Below are 20112 nucleotides of genomic sequence, written 5' to 3'. Positions count from 1 at the left end.
GTAGCCCTTCTCTGCCCCTCTCCTCCATCACTTCAAGTCTTTAGATCCAAGACTGGATGTCTCCAAAACAGAAGCTGTAGTTCAATTAAGATTTAGTGAACTTTTTTTGCAGGAATCCCTGGACGAGTGTCTTTGGCCCAGACTAAAACCCATGAATCTGTAGATCTCAAAGTACTTTACAAATGTGGGAAAACATTTTGCAGAAGGGGAAACGGAGGCATGGAGCAGTTAAATGACTTGCCCAAAGCAAAGCAGCACGTCAGTGGCAGGGTTAAGGGTAGGACTCAGGAGTCCTGACTTACCAGCACCAGGCTTGATCTGTTATGTCATAGGTGCCCCTGATGTCCTGCCCTGGGCTGAGCTATTCCTGATCCAGCAAGGTGGTGGGGTCTTGGCATTAACTAGCCACATACCCCTCAAAGAAGATTGATTGGATGTTGGAGGTGGGAGTGAAGTAGCTGCCGTCTCTGGTAAAGCAATGTCTGTGCTGCATCCCAGTTGCTTTAAAGGAAAATGTGTTTGTGCTGCGGATTCAGGCTGAAGTCTCCCTGGGATCCTGACTATCTGTGGTCATTGAAGAACCCTCATGGCAAGTTTTGCAACTGTCCTGACCAGAAATGAACCGAAATCTGGTTCCTTCCATATTATTTTTACACATGTTCCTCCTCAGCAGAACAAAATACTCCTCTTCATTTCCCGTCCTAAACTGTTGCGCAGTGTCCCTGTGTGCTGGTAAACAGATGTGTTTTCCCACCCCAGAGGTGGCTGCATTTCAGTCCCTATGTGATTTTTTTCAACAGCGGTGGGATCCTCTGGCTGGGATCACTGAGCCTACACACAAATAGTAAATCATACTGAAGAGCAGGCCGTAACTGACAGTCACATACAGATGCGCATGTGACGTCTGAACTGCTGCTTGGTTTGGTATTGGGCATGATGACCCTCAACATCACTGATCTTCCGCAACCAGTTCAAGCTTCTTGTTCTTGTCAACAAAAGCCTGCGCGACTCCGCTCAGACCTATCCCTCTGCCTCCCCCACAGCGTACAGAGCTGTTGGGCAGAGTGCTGGCCACAAGAGGTATGGACCTGTATCTTCAGTCCCTGGGATGTTACTTTCAGATTAAATGAAGCAACCATCAAAGACAGAGCCAATCTAAAAATCTCCAAGCCGGGGAGAGCACCTAATGACTTGCTTTGGAATATGCTGAAGCAGGAGAAGAGAGAGTTCCACAGATCACAGAAAAAGGCCTCTTCATTCGGTTCTGTAGCTCCATACCCCCCAGCTTGTCTCACTGAAGTCAGGGGTGGGGGATACTGCAGACTTATGCCAGTGTGCTTGAGATGAGACACTGGCTCAGTATAGAATCATAGATTCGAGTATAGCTGCCTTTAGCAAGGTAATGCACCTTGGTGTGGAAGGATAGTGTTGAGGTTAAGGCATAGGACTGGGGTAGGGGGCAGCGGGTATCTTTGCTAGGTTCACCTATAGACTTACTCATTTTGGTTTGAGCAAGTCCTGTCCTCTCACTGTGCCTCAGTTTCCCCATCTGTAAAATGGGGCAATAACTCTTCCTTTCCTCTCAGAGGTGCACTGAGGATAAACCAGTGAAGTGCTTTGAGGTGATGGTGCTGTTGGAGGAGGTGAAACACTATTATCAACTTTTTTTTAACAGGGCCTGGGCCGCAGATATAAGAGGGGCAGAGGCCAAAGGAAAACAGGAGGGAGCTGCCCATAAACCTTTGAATTAAATACCAAGGGGGCTGATGGAGCATGGGTGCTCATGTCTGTCTCTTGTAGCTGCTGTGCAGAGAGAGGAGCCTGCTGCTTACCCACACCGAGGGGAATTGCTGCTTCCGCTCAAGTGCCAGAGGCTTGTGCTGAAGGTTTCGTGTTCGAGTCTCGCTGATGATTCTGGGGTGTGTGTGGCTATGCTAGTGAGGGGAGGCTGGACAAAGCCGGAGTGAAGTTGGTGGGCCTTACTGCAACCCATCATTCAGGATAAATGTAAGAACCAGTCAAGCTCCTTTGGGGAACCCCAGCTAGCTCAAACCATAGCAGCCTCCACCCCAAGTTTAGGCACATGGCAACGCTTGAGTAGAAGCAGAGACTGGAGACTGATACAGCAAGTGCAGGGGCTGGGGCATTGACTGGTGGAGCTGTGTGTCTCTGTGTGTGAGAGAATCAGCAGAGAAACAGAAAGAAGGAAGGAGCAAAGAAGCCCCAGGGAAGCCAGGGTAGCATGACACCGAGGAAAAAAAAGCTAAAAGTGAGAGCTTTTGGGCAAAGTGCTGGCTGAAAGAGGCGTGTAACTGTGAATCAAAAAACTGTCTCCGCTTTTTAAGTTCCTTCTGTATTCAGAGAAACAGGGCTTCGTACATTCTTTTGCTAATAGACAGGATTTCACTAAAGAACAGACCTGATTCCATCATCAGATCTCCCAGTGAAAGCCCCCAACACCCTGAAAATTGAACTGGCTCAGAAAGGGATAACCATAAACACACTGCCTGTGGATTCATAGCATGTCGGTGGCTTCAGCCAGCAGCTGCCATGTGCATGAGGGTGTGATGGGACGTGCTCCCCCCACTGCCAGCCAGACTAACGAGCATCCCTGCGCTCAGGCAGTGCCAATTCGGTGCTCCTACCGCGTGTGCTGTGTCTGGGGAGCTTCAAAAGGTGAAGCTGGCCATAGAGCAGAGGGAAATGTGCCCCAGAGGAGAGGCCCAGCAGTCAGGGGAACCCAGCCTCAGGCAGAGACCACCCTTCCCTCCCAATTTAGGGCAGATAGATACTGCTCTGGATGCCTGTTCCCCGTCAGAACCTTGCAGCTGGCTCTGGGCAGCAGCGCCAGGGACGGGAGGTAATTGGACCGAGAGAGGACCCAGGGAATGAGCCTGACTCTTGTGGGGAGCAGTGAACTTGCCCAGGGCTAGGGGTTCTGGCAGGGCCCCAAAGGCAGGAGTGACGGCCGAGCCCAACCTGAGAGCCAGCCGGCTGCAGAGGGCAGAATCTGGCCCTCCGCTTTCCTTGGGAAGGCTGAAAAGCCCAGGGCTTGTGAGCTGAGCCGTGGGGTGGGCAGGGAGGGATTCCTGAAGAAAATCTCCAGACTCTTAGGCGCAGACCTGCAATTCCAGCAGCACCGACCTCTTTACCTTCCAAAGCCGGGGCCGGCTCTGGAGAGGGGAAGGGGCTCACTGTCTCTCGACAGCGCCCTCCCCTGGCCAGACAGGGAGGCTCCCAAGGCCCCCCCCCCCAGTCCTAAGGTGACAGGTGGGATGATGGCTGCTGCTGGAGGGGGAATTGAGAGGTAGCAGCTGGGTGTGCAGGGAGCGGGGCTGATTGCTTAAATACCCCAGGGGCTAGCTTTCCCCTGGACATTCCTGTTCCAGCTATGCGATGCCAGTGATTGATTAGCCACCAGTCTGCAGTCAGCATCCCAGCCACATTACCCAGCGGCCCTTGTGTTTCTGTCCTGCCTGGCCGGGGAGGGTAACACATATTTTTGAATGGAACGTGGTTCAGTCGGCTTCCCTGGCTGTGGAGGTTGTGTGCCAGCGAGACGGAGGCTCTTGGCTCGGCGTGTATGATGGCAGAGGCTCGGCGGCTGAGCTGGGCTCTCAGAAGAGGAGCGCGGTTTGCTCGGAAGCTGCAATGAGCAGTTTTTTCCCAGGGGGAGGGCTGGATTCCCAGCTCTGCCGCAGACTCCTCGGGTGACCTTGGGCGGTCGCTTCAAGGGCTGCGCTTTGATTAAGAATCACGCTCCTGTTTCTAGGCTGCTCCTCTCCTGTGGCATGATAGGACTGGAAAGCAGCCAGCTCTTCCCCCTGGGGAAATCAAGTGACCCCTAACCCACACCCTAGCCTTCCACATAGCAGTAACCCTAATCTTGCCCCTTGGCCTACCAAGAACCCTACCGCTGCCCCGGGGCAGGGCTCTGTACGGGTGTGCTCATCGCCTCTGCAGCAATCACAGGGGGTGCACGCTGCTTGAGGGGACGTCTCTGAGCTAGTGGAAATCACTGTGATCCCAGTACTGATGGACCCTGAGTGGTGTAGGAGTATCTACGCTGCCTTACGTGTGCAAGGGAGGGAAGAGCGTGTCAATCGGTTAGTTTCACTTTCTGGTTCTTATCCCAGGGCTTAGTGCTGCAATGTTTGTGTAACCTTTGGGGGGGCTAGAGTTCACTTCATTTCCCGTCTCCAGTGCCTTAAAGAACCCCCCCAATTCCCTAGAAAGTAGCTGGAGACCCAGAGTTCGGTCTGTTTTCAGCAAGGATTGCACAGGTTCAGCCTCCCCTCATTCAAGTCCCCAAAGGACCTAAAAAAATGAATTTCATTAAAAAACTTTATAAAATCTTACGATAAAGAAACAAATAATCTAATTTTTACAGCAGGACATGGCTATTTTATAATCCACAGACATTATCTTCACAGTTCTACAGAAACACAAATAAAGGAAACAAATGAAAATCTGAACAGTTCAGTCCCCACAGAAACACAGTGAGAAGGAACTGAAAGTCCCCAAAAGCTTAGGTTTAGTCTCAGTTTGAGTCTCTGATCACCAAATCTAAAACATCTTCCCTCCACTTGCTTGTAGGGATCTTCAGTTGGCTCCATGCAGACTCTTCCGCTGCTGAAATCCCTGCTAGCCAGCCAGCGAACTGATTAAGCCACCACTCAGTTACATGTCTAGAATTAAAGAAAACCCTGTTACAAGAAAACACAAAACCAAGATTAGCAAAATAGAAATGACTCTTTCCCCATTACTGCATTTAAAGAAAACTGGTTCTATTGGAGTGACATTTTTCCAGGGGAGAAACGTGAATCTTGCTGAAATTTTTCAGTTTGCTGATCAGGAGAATTGAAACTACAGTTTTTCATTTTGAGAGGTCAGTTGGAAATGACATATTTTTGTTTTGAAATGTTGCATTGTTTGGGTTTGAAAATATCATTTTTGGGTTTGACGTTCTCAGTTTAACCCTTGTTGGGATTTTTGTGGGTTGTCAAATCATTATGTTTTGACTTTCTGTTCTAGCAGGCAACAGAACCTAATTTCCAAATGTCAAACATGCTATTTCCCACCCATCTCTTACTTAGTACAGTGATACTCTGACGGCAGCTTGCGAGCCGCAGTTGGGTCTTTAATGTGTCACCTGCAGCTCTTTGCAGCATGTGATAGGTTAATAATTAAATCACACAATGGTTTACTATCAGGATGCTTTTATTGTGTTATTAACCAATTATAGTTGATAAATACTTGATTAGTCATTTTGCTGTGAAAATTATATATACATAAAACACACACACACACACAAAATATTTCCACAGTTTAAATATGAATCTATAGTACTATAGTAAATGAAACAGTGAATTCACACTACTGTGGCTCATTTGGGTAACGCTGATCACTACTTTGGCTCCTGACCACTGAGGTCTGAGTATCACTGACTTAATATAGTATTGATTACAGCTCATTATTTATTAATCATAATACTTGTATCTGCTGCTGTTCATCCATAGATCTCAAAGCACTTTACAAAGGAGGGCAGAATCATTATCCCCATTTTACAGATGGGGAAACTAAATTATAAATAAATTTGTAAATTAATGGAGATATCCTATCTCCTAGAACTGGAAGGGACCTTGCAAGGTCATTGAGTCCAGCCCCCTGCCTTCACTAGCAGGACCAAGTACTGATTTTGCCCCAGATCCCTAAGTGGCCCCCTCAAGGATTGAACTCACAACCCTGGGTTTAGCAGGCCAATGCTCAAACCACTGAGGTTTGTCTAACACCTGCTCAAACCACTGAGGTTTGTCTAACACCTGCTTTTCCAGACTGACTGGCTGAAATCTTTTAAAATCAGGACCCCTCCCCCAGTCCAGTGTTCCTTCAGGCGTTGTAGCTGCTGTGAGCACAGAGAGAGGCAATTTGGGGGCCATGGCTTCTTACCTTTATAGTCCACTCTCTTGCACAAGAGCCATCTCCTGCTATGGCCCCCATGCCATAAAGTCTGTGTCTCTTTTAAAATGTAAATTTTTGTTCACTCCCCTCTTCCTGCCAGTGAATGGCCCTTCCACTATGTGATGGGCCTGATGATCTTGTTGATACGCGGCTGGGTCATTAATTGCTGAGAGACTGGTTTGTGCCTGCTTTTCTAAACGTGGGACATGCCTTCAACAATGTTATACAGTAGAATCTCATAACTTCACATTAACAATGTTGCCATACATATTTTACTAGGATAATAATGATCAGCAAATTATGAGTTTTCAAATGACACCTCACAAGGGATACCTTGTACAAAACTTATCATAGTCTTGTAAAAGAGGTGCACGTAATGGTGCAGACTGTCAGAGTGGCAGGTCTTGGACCACATGCAAGTTTGCTGCAGCACCGGGACATACTGAGCATGGGTCCCTGGTGCCAGGGCAGGACGCAGTCTGGAGAGCACAGGGAGAGGTATGGTGCAGCTCCAGCGTTTCCTTCCCCTGCCTGCAGCCGGGGTCTTTCTTCCCCAAAAGGTAGCTAGTAAGCAGCATGCTTGTTGCCAATATCCAAATCTCATTAACATTCACATCAGTGGGATGGGATCAGCTCCCGGCAAAATATCGTTGTTAATCTCGGGATTGCTATTGAATGGACTCTGCCGTACTTGGATTGGACGCTCTGTGGGACGGAGACCTTGTTTGTGTGGTGCCTGGGTCATGACTGGAGCTCCAGCACTACTGACTTATGAATCAGAAATAGCAATGGGCCCAATCTACCATTTCCAATGCAGTCGGTGGGACAAAACAAGAGGGGGGTTGGTGTGAGGCCTGAGCTGATCACACTGGCTCAGATACTCAAAAGTATTTATGCTCCTTAAATACCATTCAGGGTCCGGGCCATTCTGTCGCTGATTCTTCCTGTTCTGTGTTGCCATGTGCTGCTGAACGGCTGCCATGTTCCTCCCCGGTCTCGGAGACGTCATTACATATGGGACCTCTGGCCTACCTCCCGGGGCCACGGTTTAGCTTTAGATCCCTTCTCCTCCCGGTATTGCTCCTGGGGTCTCCTTCCTCCTCCCTCGGCTTCACACCCTCCTCCAGCTGAGACCATTCTGCCCATCTCTCCAGGAACCCTCCTGGCTTTGTACGCCTCGTCCACTGCCCCCCTGCCCTGCATCTTGCGTTAACACAGGGCCTAACCCCGCAGCCCTCCTTGTGGGAGCCGGGATGTTAGACGGGAAGCTCACTGGGGCAGGGGATGCAGCTTCCTTTTCCTAAAGATCTTCATGAGATAATCAAACTCAGAGCAATATGTTTTGTTGTTTTTTAAAGCAGCAGGAATTTTTGCTCACGGGGAGCGTGAATGTCTGAGGACTTTTCTAACCCTTTTGCTTAACTCCCTTTTTAGGTGTGAAGAAGCGAACCAAAGTGATCAAGAACAACGTGAACCCTGTGTGGAACGAGGCAAGTGGCGCCCCCTTCTGGACCCGCTCCCCTTTCTTGCCAGAGCCACGTTTGCGGGAACCAGAGTTCATTCCATTTCTTGAGTCACAGAGCTTGGTCCGGATTCTACCCCGTGCGGGAAAAGAGCAGAGCTCTGTATCTCTCTTTTCTAGCACCCAAGTTCATCCCTGGTGTAGCTACACTGCCGTGAGTGCAGTTACACGAGGGGCTAATTTAGCCCTTTGTTGTTCACTGCTGGGTCCAGATCCCTGGGATCTTGCCTTGATTCATCCCTGTGCCCTGGCCTGTTTCCTCACACAGGCCTGAGTTTCACCAACGCATTATTTGAATAGGATGCAAAAGAGCCTCCAGGCTCCTACCTCTTTGCCTGGGGTGTGTTGTGTGGTCAGCAGCCAGCTCAGAAATATCATGCTGTAAAGTGAACTGGCTGCCGCCGCCGCTGAGTGGAATCAGAGCTGCTCAGCTGTGTGATTTCGACCCCTGTGCTGGAAACAGAGATTCTCCTTTAGCTCAGGTGGGCAGGTGGGTGCTTTCAGAGCAGGAGGATGAGAGTTCAGTCGCTACTGGGGATTGGACAGTGCCCTTCAGAAAACTTGGTGGGTGCATGTTTCTCATCTGGATTCTGACTTCACTAAAGCCCACAGGAAGCTTCATCTGCAGAGTCCTGGACGGGAGATCTGGGGCGGAGACTACAAGGGGTGGGTGTGGTTTTAATGCTGGTGCATGTATGTCCCTTGAGCTGGTGTAATGCCTACACTGCATCAGCAGCACCTGAACTCAGGACCTTCAGCATCAAAGCACAGACCTCTTCTGCTAGAGCTAAAGGAATACGTCTGTTAGCTGGCAGCAGCAGTAGTCTGTCCTCTAGTAGCCAACCACAGCAAGGCAAGTGCACGCCGACTGCACAAATGATCCGTGCTCCTAGCGGGAGTTAGCTTGAATTGAAAGCCGCACTGCTGCGGGTCCTTTAAGGGCAATCTGGAGTGATCAAAGTGTGACGTATCAGCCACGTGTGGCCTTTGGAGACTTAAAGCACTGCCCTCCACCAACCTCTCCCTGTAGCGACAGTTGTGAGGACAAAGCTGATTGACCCTAGCACCTTGATTCCTGGTGGAACCAAGCACATAGCCATTGCTGGTCACACGCTGTACTGGGCAGATGTGTTGTACTCTGCGCATGGGCAGACATTATGGATGGGCAGTTTTTTCCTAGATTAGTGACATGTATGTGTAATAAAGGCACAATGCAAATGGATATACCTGGAGGGAGTGATGTCCAGGGGCTGGCTTTGGGGACTGGAGATCAGGACTCCTGGGTTTTGCCCTGCCTCTACGGCTAAGTAGCTGGCTACCCTTGGACAAGTCCCCAATCCTGTGGGTCTCCCTCCCTTTTCAAAAACCCTGGTGCTGAAGGGGTTTGTGGGGCATGAGCTCTCCACCTGTGGGAATTGTATTTTGCCATGGCCCTCAGCAGACAGCACACCAACCCATTGAGGTCAACAGGATGATTCACAACAAGGAGTTCGGTGGCATGGAGAAGTGGGTTTTTTACCCACAGAAAGCTTATGACCAAATAAATCTGTTAGTCTTTAAGGTGCCACCGGTCTCCTTGATGTTTTTGTGGCTACAGACTAACACGGCTACCCCCTGATAGGATGAGTCACGTGCTTCAGGTTAGTCACATACATATGTGTTTACGGGCTCTGGAGAGAAGGGCAATGTTTGTACGTGTCTCTGAGAGATCTGTAGCAAAAGCTAATCTACAATGGCCATGGGATCATTATAAGCCGTGGCAAAGTGGGTGTGGCCGTGGGCCAGTGCGGTGCTGGAATGCGTTCAATGTTGCCCTGTTGAAAAATGAAACCCATCGGAATGCTACGCAGGATTTCATTTTATATCTCTCTAGATATACATGTATGGCTGGAAAAGACCTTCGAGGTCATCTAGTCCAGCCCTCTGTGCCGAGGCAGGACCATGTAAACCTAGATCATCCCTGACTGGTGTTTGTCCAACCTGTTCTTATAAACCTCCAGTGCTCACGATTCCACAATCTCCCTAGGTATCTTAACTCCCCTTACAGTTAGAAAGTTTTTTTTCTAATATCTAGCCTACATCTCCCTTTGCTGCAGATTAAGCCCATGACTTCTTGTCCTACCTACAGTGGGCATGGAGAACAACAGATCACTGTCATCTTGATAACAACCTTTGACATATTTGAAGACTGTTATCATGTCCCTCCTCATTCTTCTCTTGTTTAGACTAAACCTGAAATCCAGAACTCAGTTAACCAGGGGAATTTTCCCGAGATCTGCCGGGACTTCCTGGCTTTTCTGTCAATTTCATGATGAACCAGCTATGAAGCTGTGACTTGCTGTGTGGAAGTGGTGGTCTCTCTTGCAATGTCCCATGGAAATGAGTGCTTTTTAAAGTGCTATTTCATCACTGTAGGTACTTTACCTGGTCCTCCTCAATCTAGTATCTGAGCACCTTCATTACATTCCCAACACTTCTGCAAGAGTTGCAGATGGGAAACTGAGGCACAGGTAGCTCAAGTGACTTTCCCAAGGTCACATAGAAAGTCTGTTGCTGAGCCGAGAACTGAACCCAGGTGTCCTAAGTCACAATATAATGCCTCATCCCCTGTCCTTCCTAACCAGTGCTTTTAAACAAAGGTACCAGGACAGCGTGAGCGCTGCTTAATCAGACTCCTGGGTGGGAAGGAAGAAATCTACAAAGCTGCTTTTAAAAAAAAATTAGTTAGGATCTCATTAGTGTACATCTGAACTTAAAATTATGAAGAGGTCTTAGGCCATTCCAGTGATTTCCACCTGCCAAGATCAAGTCTGAATTCATGACTACAGCCGGTCAAAAGATTCTTGATAGAACCGTTTTCTATTGAAAAATGCATTTTTGTTGAAATTGAAACGTTTTACGGGAATGTGTTGATTCCTACACGATTTTTCAACAGGAAAAAGTCAAAATGTGATTTGACAATGTCATTTTAATATTATTCAGACTTCTATATTATATGAAAACATTCATTTTAATATAATTCAGTATGTTATATTTAATCTCATATTACATTAGTAGAATATAGACGTCGAAATGAAATGGTTTGATACTGTTGAAACGAAATGGTCCCAAATCAATTTTTTTATTAGATTTTTTTTATTTGTTGGGAATTTTCAAAATTTCATCTTTTCTGGTCTGATTTTTGTTTTTAATTTATTTTGGAATTTCCCATGGAATGAAAAGTTGGGTTCCTGACAGACTTTGTGTTGCAAGACTGATGATTAAAATCATGGCAAATGCTGCGATCTGAACATCCTTCATTTCTGCAGGAGGAATGTGGGAAGAATTGGCTGAGAATGTTTTTGGTGTAACAGTTTTCTGTGGTTATGCAGTCAAATCAAAATCAGCACATTTAGTGGGAATGTCTCAATTTTGATGAACATTTTGACTGGAGACAGTCGAAGGTCAAAAAGTTTTGATACGGTAAAAACATTTCATTTTGACTTTCCCATTTTGTTTCATATAGTTTAGTATCTTATATTAAACTATTAATTTTAATAATTATATAGTGTGTTTAATATTACATTTTGTTTCAACATTATTGAAGCGAAACAACGTTTTTTAATAGAATTTTTTTTAGAATTTTGATTTTTTTTGTCCTGATTTGGAGTGAAAATAAAATTGGAAATGTCAGAATTTCCCGTGGGTTGGAAATTGCATTTTTCGGCTGCTCTAGCTGTAGGTCAGCAGCTGTCTCTGCTAATGCTATAACACGGCGATGATCTTTTATTGTTTCTCGTCTCACTCTAGGGGTTTGACTGGGATCTGAAAGGAATTCCCTTAGACCAGAATGCCGAGCTCACTGTTGTCGTCAAAGACCATGAGACTGTTGGGAGAAACAGGTAAGACGTGCTCTCAAATCTCCTCTGTTGTTTCTTGTCCCTTTAAGCTACTGATTTGTTTATAAGGGAGGCTGCTGGGCAGCTCATAACCCAAAACATGGAGTGGGGGGGGGGGGTGCGCGTTATTTTGGGGGCAGGACAAACCAAGTTTCCCAGTTCTCATCTTCAGAATCTTCTGACTCTGCCCTGCACCAGGGGTTGCTCTTTACTCCTGGGCTGGGTGTATAAAATCCCCATCCCGGATCAGGAAGGCTGAGTTATACATCTCCATGGCATAGCCGTAGACGATGACCCAAGATGCGGGCAGGGGAGAACCACAACCATAGATTGACCTCCTGCTCCTCCAAGCCCCTGCTCTGTACTCAAATCCCTTCTTAAGATTCTTCCATGAAGCCCCTGGGTTGTGAGTCAGTATTCACGAGGGCTCTTAGCCAGGGGTACATGTGTGCCCCGGGGGGCAGGCAGAGCTCTTCCAGGGGGTGCATCATCTCCTCTAGAGATTTGCCTGGTTTTACAACAGGCTACATCAAAAGCACCAGAGCAGTCAGTACAAACTAAAATTTCAGACAGTCAATGATTTGTTTATACCGCTCTGTGTACGATACGCTGAACTGTAAGTACAATATTGATATTCCAGTTGATTTATTTTATAACTAGATGGTAAAAATGAGAGTCAGCAATTGTTCAGTACTAGTGTGGCTGGGACACTTCGGTATTTTTACGTTTGATTTGGTAAGCAAGTCGTTTTTAAGTGAGGTGAAACTTGGGGGTGCGCAAGACAAATCAGACTCGGGAAAGAGGTACAGTCGTCTGGAAAGGTTGAGAGCCACTGGCCTAGAGTACAGTTGGGCCATTCTGTACAGCCAATTTCTTTCTTTCTCTCTGTAGTGGTCTGTTCTTTTGCTGATGTAGCTAATAACTTTAGGTCAGCTCCTGCCTTCAGATGAATGTCTGTATAATATGCTGCTTAAACGTGTGATATGCCACCCTCTGGTGGCTGGGCCACAGAGAAGATAACAGCCTACTACTGCTGCCAGCTAGTGAAGTCCCTCCTTTAGCTGAAGCAGTAGAGGTCTGTGCTGCAGTGCTGAAGATCGGGGCTTTGACCCTGTGGAGGGGGAGTAGCGTGGATTAGTGGATAAAGCACAAGAGTGAGACTCAGGGGAGCAGAGTTCTGTTCTTGGCTCTGCTCTCCTGGGACCTTGGGGAAGTCTCTTTGCCTCAGTTTTCTCATCAGTCAAATGGGAATAATGATAGTGATCTCTGCATAAAGTGCTTTGAGATCTGCTGATGAAAACGCTAGATAAGGTACGATTATTACAGACACTCACAGAGCTCCTCTGACTTGAGTAGGGGCTGGGCACGTGTGACTAACTCCAAGGGCAAAATCTGGCTCTTTTGGTCTTTTCTGCTTTAACTCCAAAAGCGTCGTTTGCTCGGGGAGCTGGGTGAGCAGTGCAGAGGGGCCCTGGGGAAGGGGAGCCAGGGGAGCCGCAGGCTGGGTTTTCTTTCCTTTCCCGCTCTTAAAGCCAAGGGCCTGGGAGGGGTTTGAGTTTCATCCTGTCTGTCTGTAAGTAGGTACCAGGATTTCTAAGCAGAGGTCTTGCTGCAGTGACTGGGGGTTCGCTTTGCCTCCTCGTGCGAGCTGCTGGCCTGTCCTGGTTAACGTTAACAAATGGCATGTGGCATGTGTGACTTATGCCGCCTACACGCGGCGTGTGGGTGGACTTCAGCGGCGCTTCTGAGAGGAATGTGCTGCGTTTCTGATGCCATTGAGACGAAAGCATGGGCGGAGATGGCGGGTTTTCTCGAGTACCGAGAATGTAAATAACCCTTTGTGCCTCTCCAGCACATTCCAGAGAAGTGCTGAGGGCTGGCTGGCTGTGTGTGTGGCCAATGCCCGGCCCAGGATAAGCTAGGTAATGCTCAGGTGCTCTCCTGTAGCTTAAGTGGCAGAGGCTGGTGGCTGCAGAGCAGGAGGATGAGGGTTCTCGGCCCACCTCCCGCTGTGTAACCTTTTATCCCCTGGGTAACCCTGGAAGTGTCGCGAGGTGTAAAGATTAAGTCCTCTGGGTTTGTTTCCCTTCCTGTGTTTGGCCAGGCTCCTGCTGCGCTGGAGCTGGGAAGGGAGTTGGTTGTAATATAAACATTCCCGGAAGCTTCCTTCCCACTGAAGCCTGGCAAACAGCATTTGCACTGTGCGCCCGTGTGCATCCGGGCTTCTCGGGGGACCCTTTTTTATTTTAATCACTTCTGATACGGAACCGTCGCTCTGCCTCCTAGTGTGGAGGATCCGCCTTGCGTTCGGCAAGCGGGGGGTTCACTCCGCACCACTCCCCTTGCACAGATGGGGAGGCAGTGAGATGGGACTAGAGGCTACAGGCTGATCAGATTCCCTGCACGGCTTCACTGAAGCGGCTGCTAGGGCCAGGGACGGCTTGCCCTGGAGAGACTGCTCCATGGCCAGTCATTACAGGCAGGGGGGCGGGGAGCCAGCAGGGCGCCAGCCGCCTAGGGGGGCGGGGGCCCAGGGGGGGGGGGGCGGCAGGCTGGGCCCTGCGGGCTGTCCTGCGGCGGATGCAGGCCCACCGGGGCCCGACCACCGCGACGGACGGCGCGGCGGGCTGGCGGGCTCGGCGGCTGGACCTCGCGGCCCGACCCTCCGCGGGCGCGGAGCGCAGCTCAGCCCCAGCCGACCCAGTGAACCCGCGCCAGCCGGAGTGAGCTGCCAGCTGCGCAGCGACCAGCCTCGAGCGTCGCAGTCATGCCCAGGTCCGCGCTCGCTGCTCCGCGGCGCGGCGCCCGGGCATGATTGCTTGGGGCGGCCAAATTTGTAGAGCCGCCCCTGATTACAGGACTGAAGCAGCAGCCCAGACTCCAGTTTTCCTGTTGTTTGTATCTTCTGGCAATTAGGGTGTATAGCACACTTGCAGAGTGTGATGGGGCGTCCTCTATTGGGCATATCCACATAGGCTGTTCTCTCTGTGTTGCTAGAGGGTGGCTTATACTGGAACAGGGTTTGTCTGTGTCCACACGGGTATAACCTAGTAGAACTGTATGGGGAGAGGACATATGTTGCTCAGGGAATTAGTAGAATTTGGAGGGTTTTGTTAGCAAGGCTCAAAACTGAGCATGGATGTATGTAAGGCTGTGCTGACCCATGGACCCATCTTCTAGTGTAGATCAGCCCTGAGTCACTGATTCTAGCTTAGGTGCACACCCAGCCACGGTCTCTGAAAATATCATCCACTGTGCCCCCGGAGATAAGAGTGAACCCATAGGACTCACCCTCCCCCATCCATGCAATGATGTGAAAACATGCTCCTTAGTCTCTTTGGGGGTTAAAAAACCCCCAACCAAATACTGCTTCAGAATGCAGCCAGTGAGCAGATATTCCTGCTTTCTCGGGGCTATGTTGTGCTCTGCACACATAATACGCTGGCAAAGTAGGTTAATAACCTACTGTGGCTACCGGCTGATAATCACTTCATTAGCTCAAGTACTAAAGATCAGTGTGGTGGAGCTGCAGGGCCTGGTTCAAGCCCAGCAGATCATCTGTGCAGAGATTGTTACTGTGCCCTGGTTGAAGCTTTGTGGGCAGAATGTAGCCATTCTCCTGGGTTGGTGAGCTTTAGGTTAACACTGTCTTTTTTAGGATGCAGCATCTAGGTGTCTGGAAGGCTCATTGTAATGGGATTAAGGGTAGTAGAGGGTTGTTTAAGGAAAAGCATGTCTACATTGCTCTCTTTACACTTACAGAGCTTGGAAGGGAGACGAAACCACCGATCTCTGACCATGACGGGGCTAGGATGAGAACTAATAGGCAGGTTGTTCAACGTCTGCCATATACAGGGTTTCTTCCACTTTCTTCTGAAGCAGCTGGGGCTGGCCACTGTCAGAGACAGGACACTGGGCTAGATGGACCTTGGGTCTGAACCAGCCTGGCCATTCTCATGCTCCTATAAATGGAGTATCTAAGAATAGAAAAAATGATTAAACCAGAAAGAATCCCAAGCTCTTCAAACTGCTGGGCAAGCGCGGAAAAATGTAAAAGGAAAGTGTGGGCTTAAAATTCATACGCTGGGGTGAGTGGGGACACAGATTTCCTTGTTTGTGTTGCAAGTAAACACCTTCTATCCTAAAACCAAAGGTACCTTAACTGTCCTATTCTGTGTGTCATCATTTATGCTACACTGGCTTTTTGCGTTTTGCTCCGTTTGGAGAATAGTAGACTATTTCTCTACACTAGTGAATGTGTAAACAGGATAGCATCCATTCCAAACTCGAGATGCTTCTGACAAACTGTTTATTTTATGGGATGTGTACTGGACGGACGCCAGCAATTAGCAAGGTCCCCACAGCAATATGGACACAGAAACATTTAATAAACCACAGTAACAAAGGCCTCGATTTAATAAAGGCACTTGAGCATGTGTCTAAAGTTCAGCATATGAGAAGTCTCTGCAGGATTGTGGTCAAAATTGCCAGCAGAGTCCCCCTGTCCCCCAATCACTTGCTCTGCTCTCAACTTTGTAGGGGTCAAAGAGCAAAGAAGGGCCACGCAAGGTGATCTGAATGTTAGCAACTTCAGAATGTACCGGAATGTGGTCCAAGAGGCTGTGAGGGAAAACACCTTGCCAGAGCCCCCTCTCTCATACCAATACAGCTCAGGTGGCTTTACCGGCAGTATCTTTTTGAGGGGAAAAAGGCAGGTAGGACCCTGATGATTTAAGGCTTTATAGGTGAAAACTAACATCTATCTGGTCAGTTTCACATTAGTGAGTATGTCAGTTTCACCTGGCGGTTCCCTCACTGTAGCAGGGATGCTGCAGTTTGGGTTGCAGAAGCTGCAGGGGAATAGGGTGACCAGATGTCCCAATTTTTGGGTCTTTTTCTTATATAGGCTCCTATTACCTCCAACCCTTGTCCCGATTTTTCACATCTGCTGTCTGGTCACCCTACAGGGGAATGTTGTTTTTTTTTTTTTTTTTTTTTAAAAAGAAAAAATAAACTGCTTTCAGGAGCACTTAGAAGCCGGGGAGAGAGGAGAAATATTTCTGCTGATGAGTGAAAGGCTGTGATTATAAAACTGACGCTGACCTGCCTCTGTGTTCAAGGCGGGAGAGGGCACAAATCTGGTGAAGGAAAGCAGGTCAGGCACACGACTCAGCTTTTCAGAGAAAACTTTGCCTCTGACGGGCATTCAAACCTTCTGCTTTAAGAGCTTCTTGCAGACAGAGACCCCCCATCAGCGCCCATTTACCAGCCAGCCCTCTCATGAAACAGCAGCATACGCTCTGTAGGCTCCAGCCCCTGCAATAACTCTCTCATCCTTCCCTGACTTCTTCTTAAAGGGGCAGCTCACACTTCCCTCATTATCTAGTTAGGCTTGGCAGAATTGCATTCTTATTTTTTAAAATAATTTGATGGATAATATCAATGTTTATTTTTCAGCATTTTTTTTTGCTTTTTGTCTATTTAAATTTTCACAGTTGTGGGGGTCAGACAATATTTAACGAGTGTAGATGCCGATATTCAAAAAGTTGAAGCTTTGTAGCTGTTAAAACACAAATTGTCAATGTCACATGTCCAAATATATAAAGTAAAGATCCTTAAATCAAACTCTAAGTTCTCCAGCAGCATTTTTCTTACTTTGCGGCTCTGTGAACTTGGATTAGTATCGATGGGGATACTTTTTTGTCCGTGTGTGTGTACAGTGAAATGGATGTTGACTGGCATTTAGTGATATAAATTACATATAGGCTTGGAAAGATTAATTTATCATTAACAAACATATATGCAATACGCATTGAAAATGATTAAATATAAACAATATGAATCAATTTCTAAAACATAGAATCATAGAATATCAGGGTTGGAAGGGACCTCAGGAGGTATCTAGTCCAACCCCCTGCTCAAAGCAGGACCAACACCAACTAAATCAATTTAAATCAAGCTATTCCAAGGACCTCACAAATGCAAGAGGGTGTTGCGGGGTTTTTTGGAGAGAGGTGGGGTGAGGGTATAATTGATTTCTGGTGATGATGTTCACATTATGAGGGACTCTGCTCCACTTACAGATCCCAGAGTGTGCAGAGTTGATTGTAAACTCAGCCCCTTTGATCCGTAATCAGCGAATGACATAAACCTGCGTCCCTGCGAGGCTCTTTGTGGAGCAGAGCCACATTTTAATCCAGGGGGTCTCAAACATCATTGCACCGCGACCCTCTTCTGACAACAAAAATTACAACATGACCCCAGGAGGGGGGACTGAAGTCCGAGCCCACCCGAGCCCCACTGCCGTGGATTGGGACGGGGGGCAAAACTGAAGCCTGAGCCTCATCGTCCCAGGTGGGGAGGCCAGAGCTGCAGCCCCAAGGCTTCAGTCCCAGGCCCCAGCAAGTCTAAGCCAGCCCTGGCGACCCCATTAAAATCAGGTCGTGACCCACTTTGGGGGTCCCGGCCCACAGTTTGAGAACTGCTGCTTTAATCCAGCTCAAAGGAAGGGGGCGGGGAAGACTCTGCTCTGAGGCAGAAAATGCCTTGACATGGACGGCAAGGCCCAGCTGAATGTTGTGCAGCGTCTGGCTGCAGGGCACCATAACTCAGCACTTTGTCATCCCCATGGGCTGGAATCTGGCTGGGGAGGTTAATTCGGGGCCCCGGGGAGGATGTTTTGAAACCGCTGGAATAGCGACATTGTTCTGCCGGCCTTGAGCCGGCCGCGTTTCTCAGTGGAAAACTTGCCCCCCCTCTTTCCCTGCCCGCCTCCAGCCCTCTGCTCAAATGACACTGGGAGCTCTGGCTCAACCACAAGATATGGGCTTGATGCAGGAATCGAAGTGAAAGTCTCTGGCCTGTGCACGACAGGAGTGTCCCGGTTACAGGGCGAGCTGTATTTCTGTCCCTCTCTGGGAGCAACCCCGCAGATGTCAAGCCTTGGGCCTCTCCCTTTCCTGGGGTGTCATTCTGAAACTCTCCCCTAATTAGAGTGGGCTCCAGCCCCCGGGTGTCCGCCATGCTTACGCAGCAGGTGCGGCTGGAAACGGGCACCTGTGGCTCCTTCCTGCGGGAGGCAGTGAGCAGCAGTGACTGCAGTGAGCAGGCAGCCTTCTGACATCAAAAGCAATATCTATTCTGCAGCGGGAATAAAGCCTTAGAGAGAAAAAGGATTTTAAAGCACCAATCGCTCTACACACATGGCTAGCTTACCTACAGACTCCCCATCCCCCTTGGGAGCCTAGGCAGGCGTCGTTTCTTCGGGCACCCCCAGTAGGGTGCTGTGTCTGTCTGGCCCCCCAGCCTCAGCTCCCACCTTCTCTTGAGAGAGGGGCTCTCTTTTTAACCTACCCCCGGTCTATTGGTCTGCGGGTTCCCAGGCCCTTTCCTGTCCTCGTGTTGTCTCGTAACAACCCTCAAGAGTTTGCTGAGAAGTGGCTCATCTTGAGCCTTTCTTTTCTCTCCTTGCTTGTTTTTCCCGACAGCCTCTGTTCAAACTAAACCAACGTGTCCATCCTCTAAGCCAGGGGGTCTCCCGCTTTCTTGCACCATGACCCCCCTTCTAGGGGTAGAGCTCGGGCTTCAGCTTCAGCCCTGGGTCCCAGCAGGTCTAAGGCTGGCCCTGGCGACCCCATTAAAATGGGGTCCCGACCCACAGTCTGAGAACCGCTGCACTAAGCCCAATAACCAGAGCCACGTACAGCATTAATATGTTATTACAGAGCAGTCCTGTCACACGGAGGTCAGGCTAGATCATAATGGTCCCTGCTGGCCTTGAAATCTATGTATCAATATTCCTTGACCTTCTCTAGTGCCTGTGGCCAGAGGATCTCAATGCAGTTCCCAAACTCCCATAAGGAAGGGGCAGCCTGGTCCTTATTCTGCTGAGGGGGAAACTGAGGCACAGAGTGAGGCAGTGACTTGCCTGAGATCATTAAGTCCTCCGCTGCTGAGTCTGAAGCAAACCCCAGCTCTCTGGGCTCCCTGAGAGGGGTGTTGCAGGAAGTGTGCCTCAGAGCTGGGGTCCTGCACAAGCAGGCCCCCTCCCAAGGGATTCAGACATGTTCTTATGCAGCCGTTCTCAGCTGGGGGTCTGTGGTTCCCTGGAAGTCCATGAGCCGGCTTCAGGGGATCCACCAAGCAAGCCTGAAAAGGTTCCGATGTGCTGTGCCCCCCGTGTGTGGGCCCAGTCTGAGCCCTGGGAAACTGGCTCACGCCTTGGGCTTAGAACAGAACCTGGAGCCAGGTGAGTTTACGCTGGTATTGCACTATTCTAGTCACCACTTGTCCCAATAGTCACAGGCTCGTCCCATTTTCAGTGGGGTGATCCTGCCTCCTGACTTGAGAACTCCTGAAATGCCATTTGTGGGGCGGAGGGGCCAGTCTGGGCTTTGCCGCGCAATATCACGACTCTGCATCACCCTGCCGTGACGTTCTGTGTCAGCCTGACGTCACAGTGTGATGCAAACCTCATGATGGGAGGCGGGAGCTGGTCCCTTTGGAACAAACACTCAGAGGCTTTAAGGCCAGAAGGCAGCACTTAATTTGTAATGAAGAAGGTGCTGGAACTCAAGCAGTTTTTTTACGTTCATAACTGATGCAGCAAGCCCAGAGGTGCCAGGGCTCAACCCGGGCAAACCCCGACATAAATTAAGCATTGTCAGAAGGGACCATCATGATCATCTGGTCCGACCTCCTGCACATTGCAGGGCACAGAACCTCACCACCCACTCCTGTAAAAGACCCCTA

The 20112-nt window shown here is 49.0% G+C and overlaps 1 protein-coding gene across 11 annotated transcripts in view; it reads left to right on the top strand.

The window, feature by feature from the left end:
- DYSF (dysferlin) overlaps positions 1 to 20112 on the top strand; it is a 282294-nt gene that overhangs the window by 19926 nt on the left and 242256 nt on the right. For all 11 annotated transcript variants that reach the window (XM_039540940.1, XM_039540938.1, XM_039540935.1 and 8 more), the window contains exons 2-3: positions 7396 to 7451; positions 11273 to 11364. In XM_039540940.1, the coding sequence (XP_039396874.1) occupies positions 7396 to 7451; positions 11273 to 11364 (148 nt within the window). The remainder of the gene's footprint in view (positions 1 to 7395; positions 7452 to 11272; positions 11365 to 20112) is intronic.

This window comes from Mauremys reevesii, linkage group 5 (assembly GCF_016161935.1).
Source record: "Mauremys reevesii isolate NIE-2019 linkage group 5, ASM1616193v1, whole genome shotgun sequence".
Classification (NCBI taxonomy): domain Eukaryota; kingdom Metazoa; phylum Chordata; order Testudines; family Geoemydidae; genus Mauremys; species Mauremys reevesii.
The sequence above is the reverse complement of the archived record's forward strand: the minus strand, read 5'-3'. Positions and strand labels throughout refer to the sequence as shown.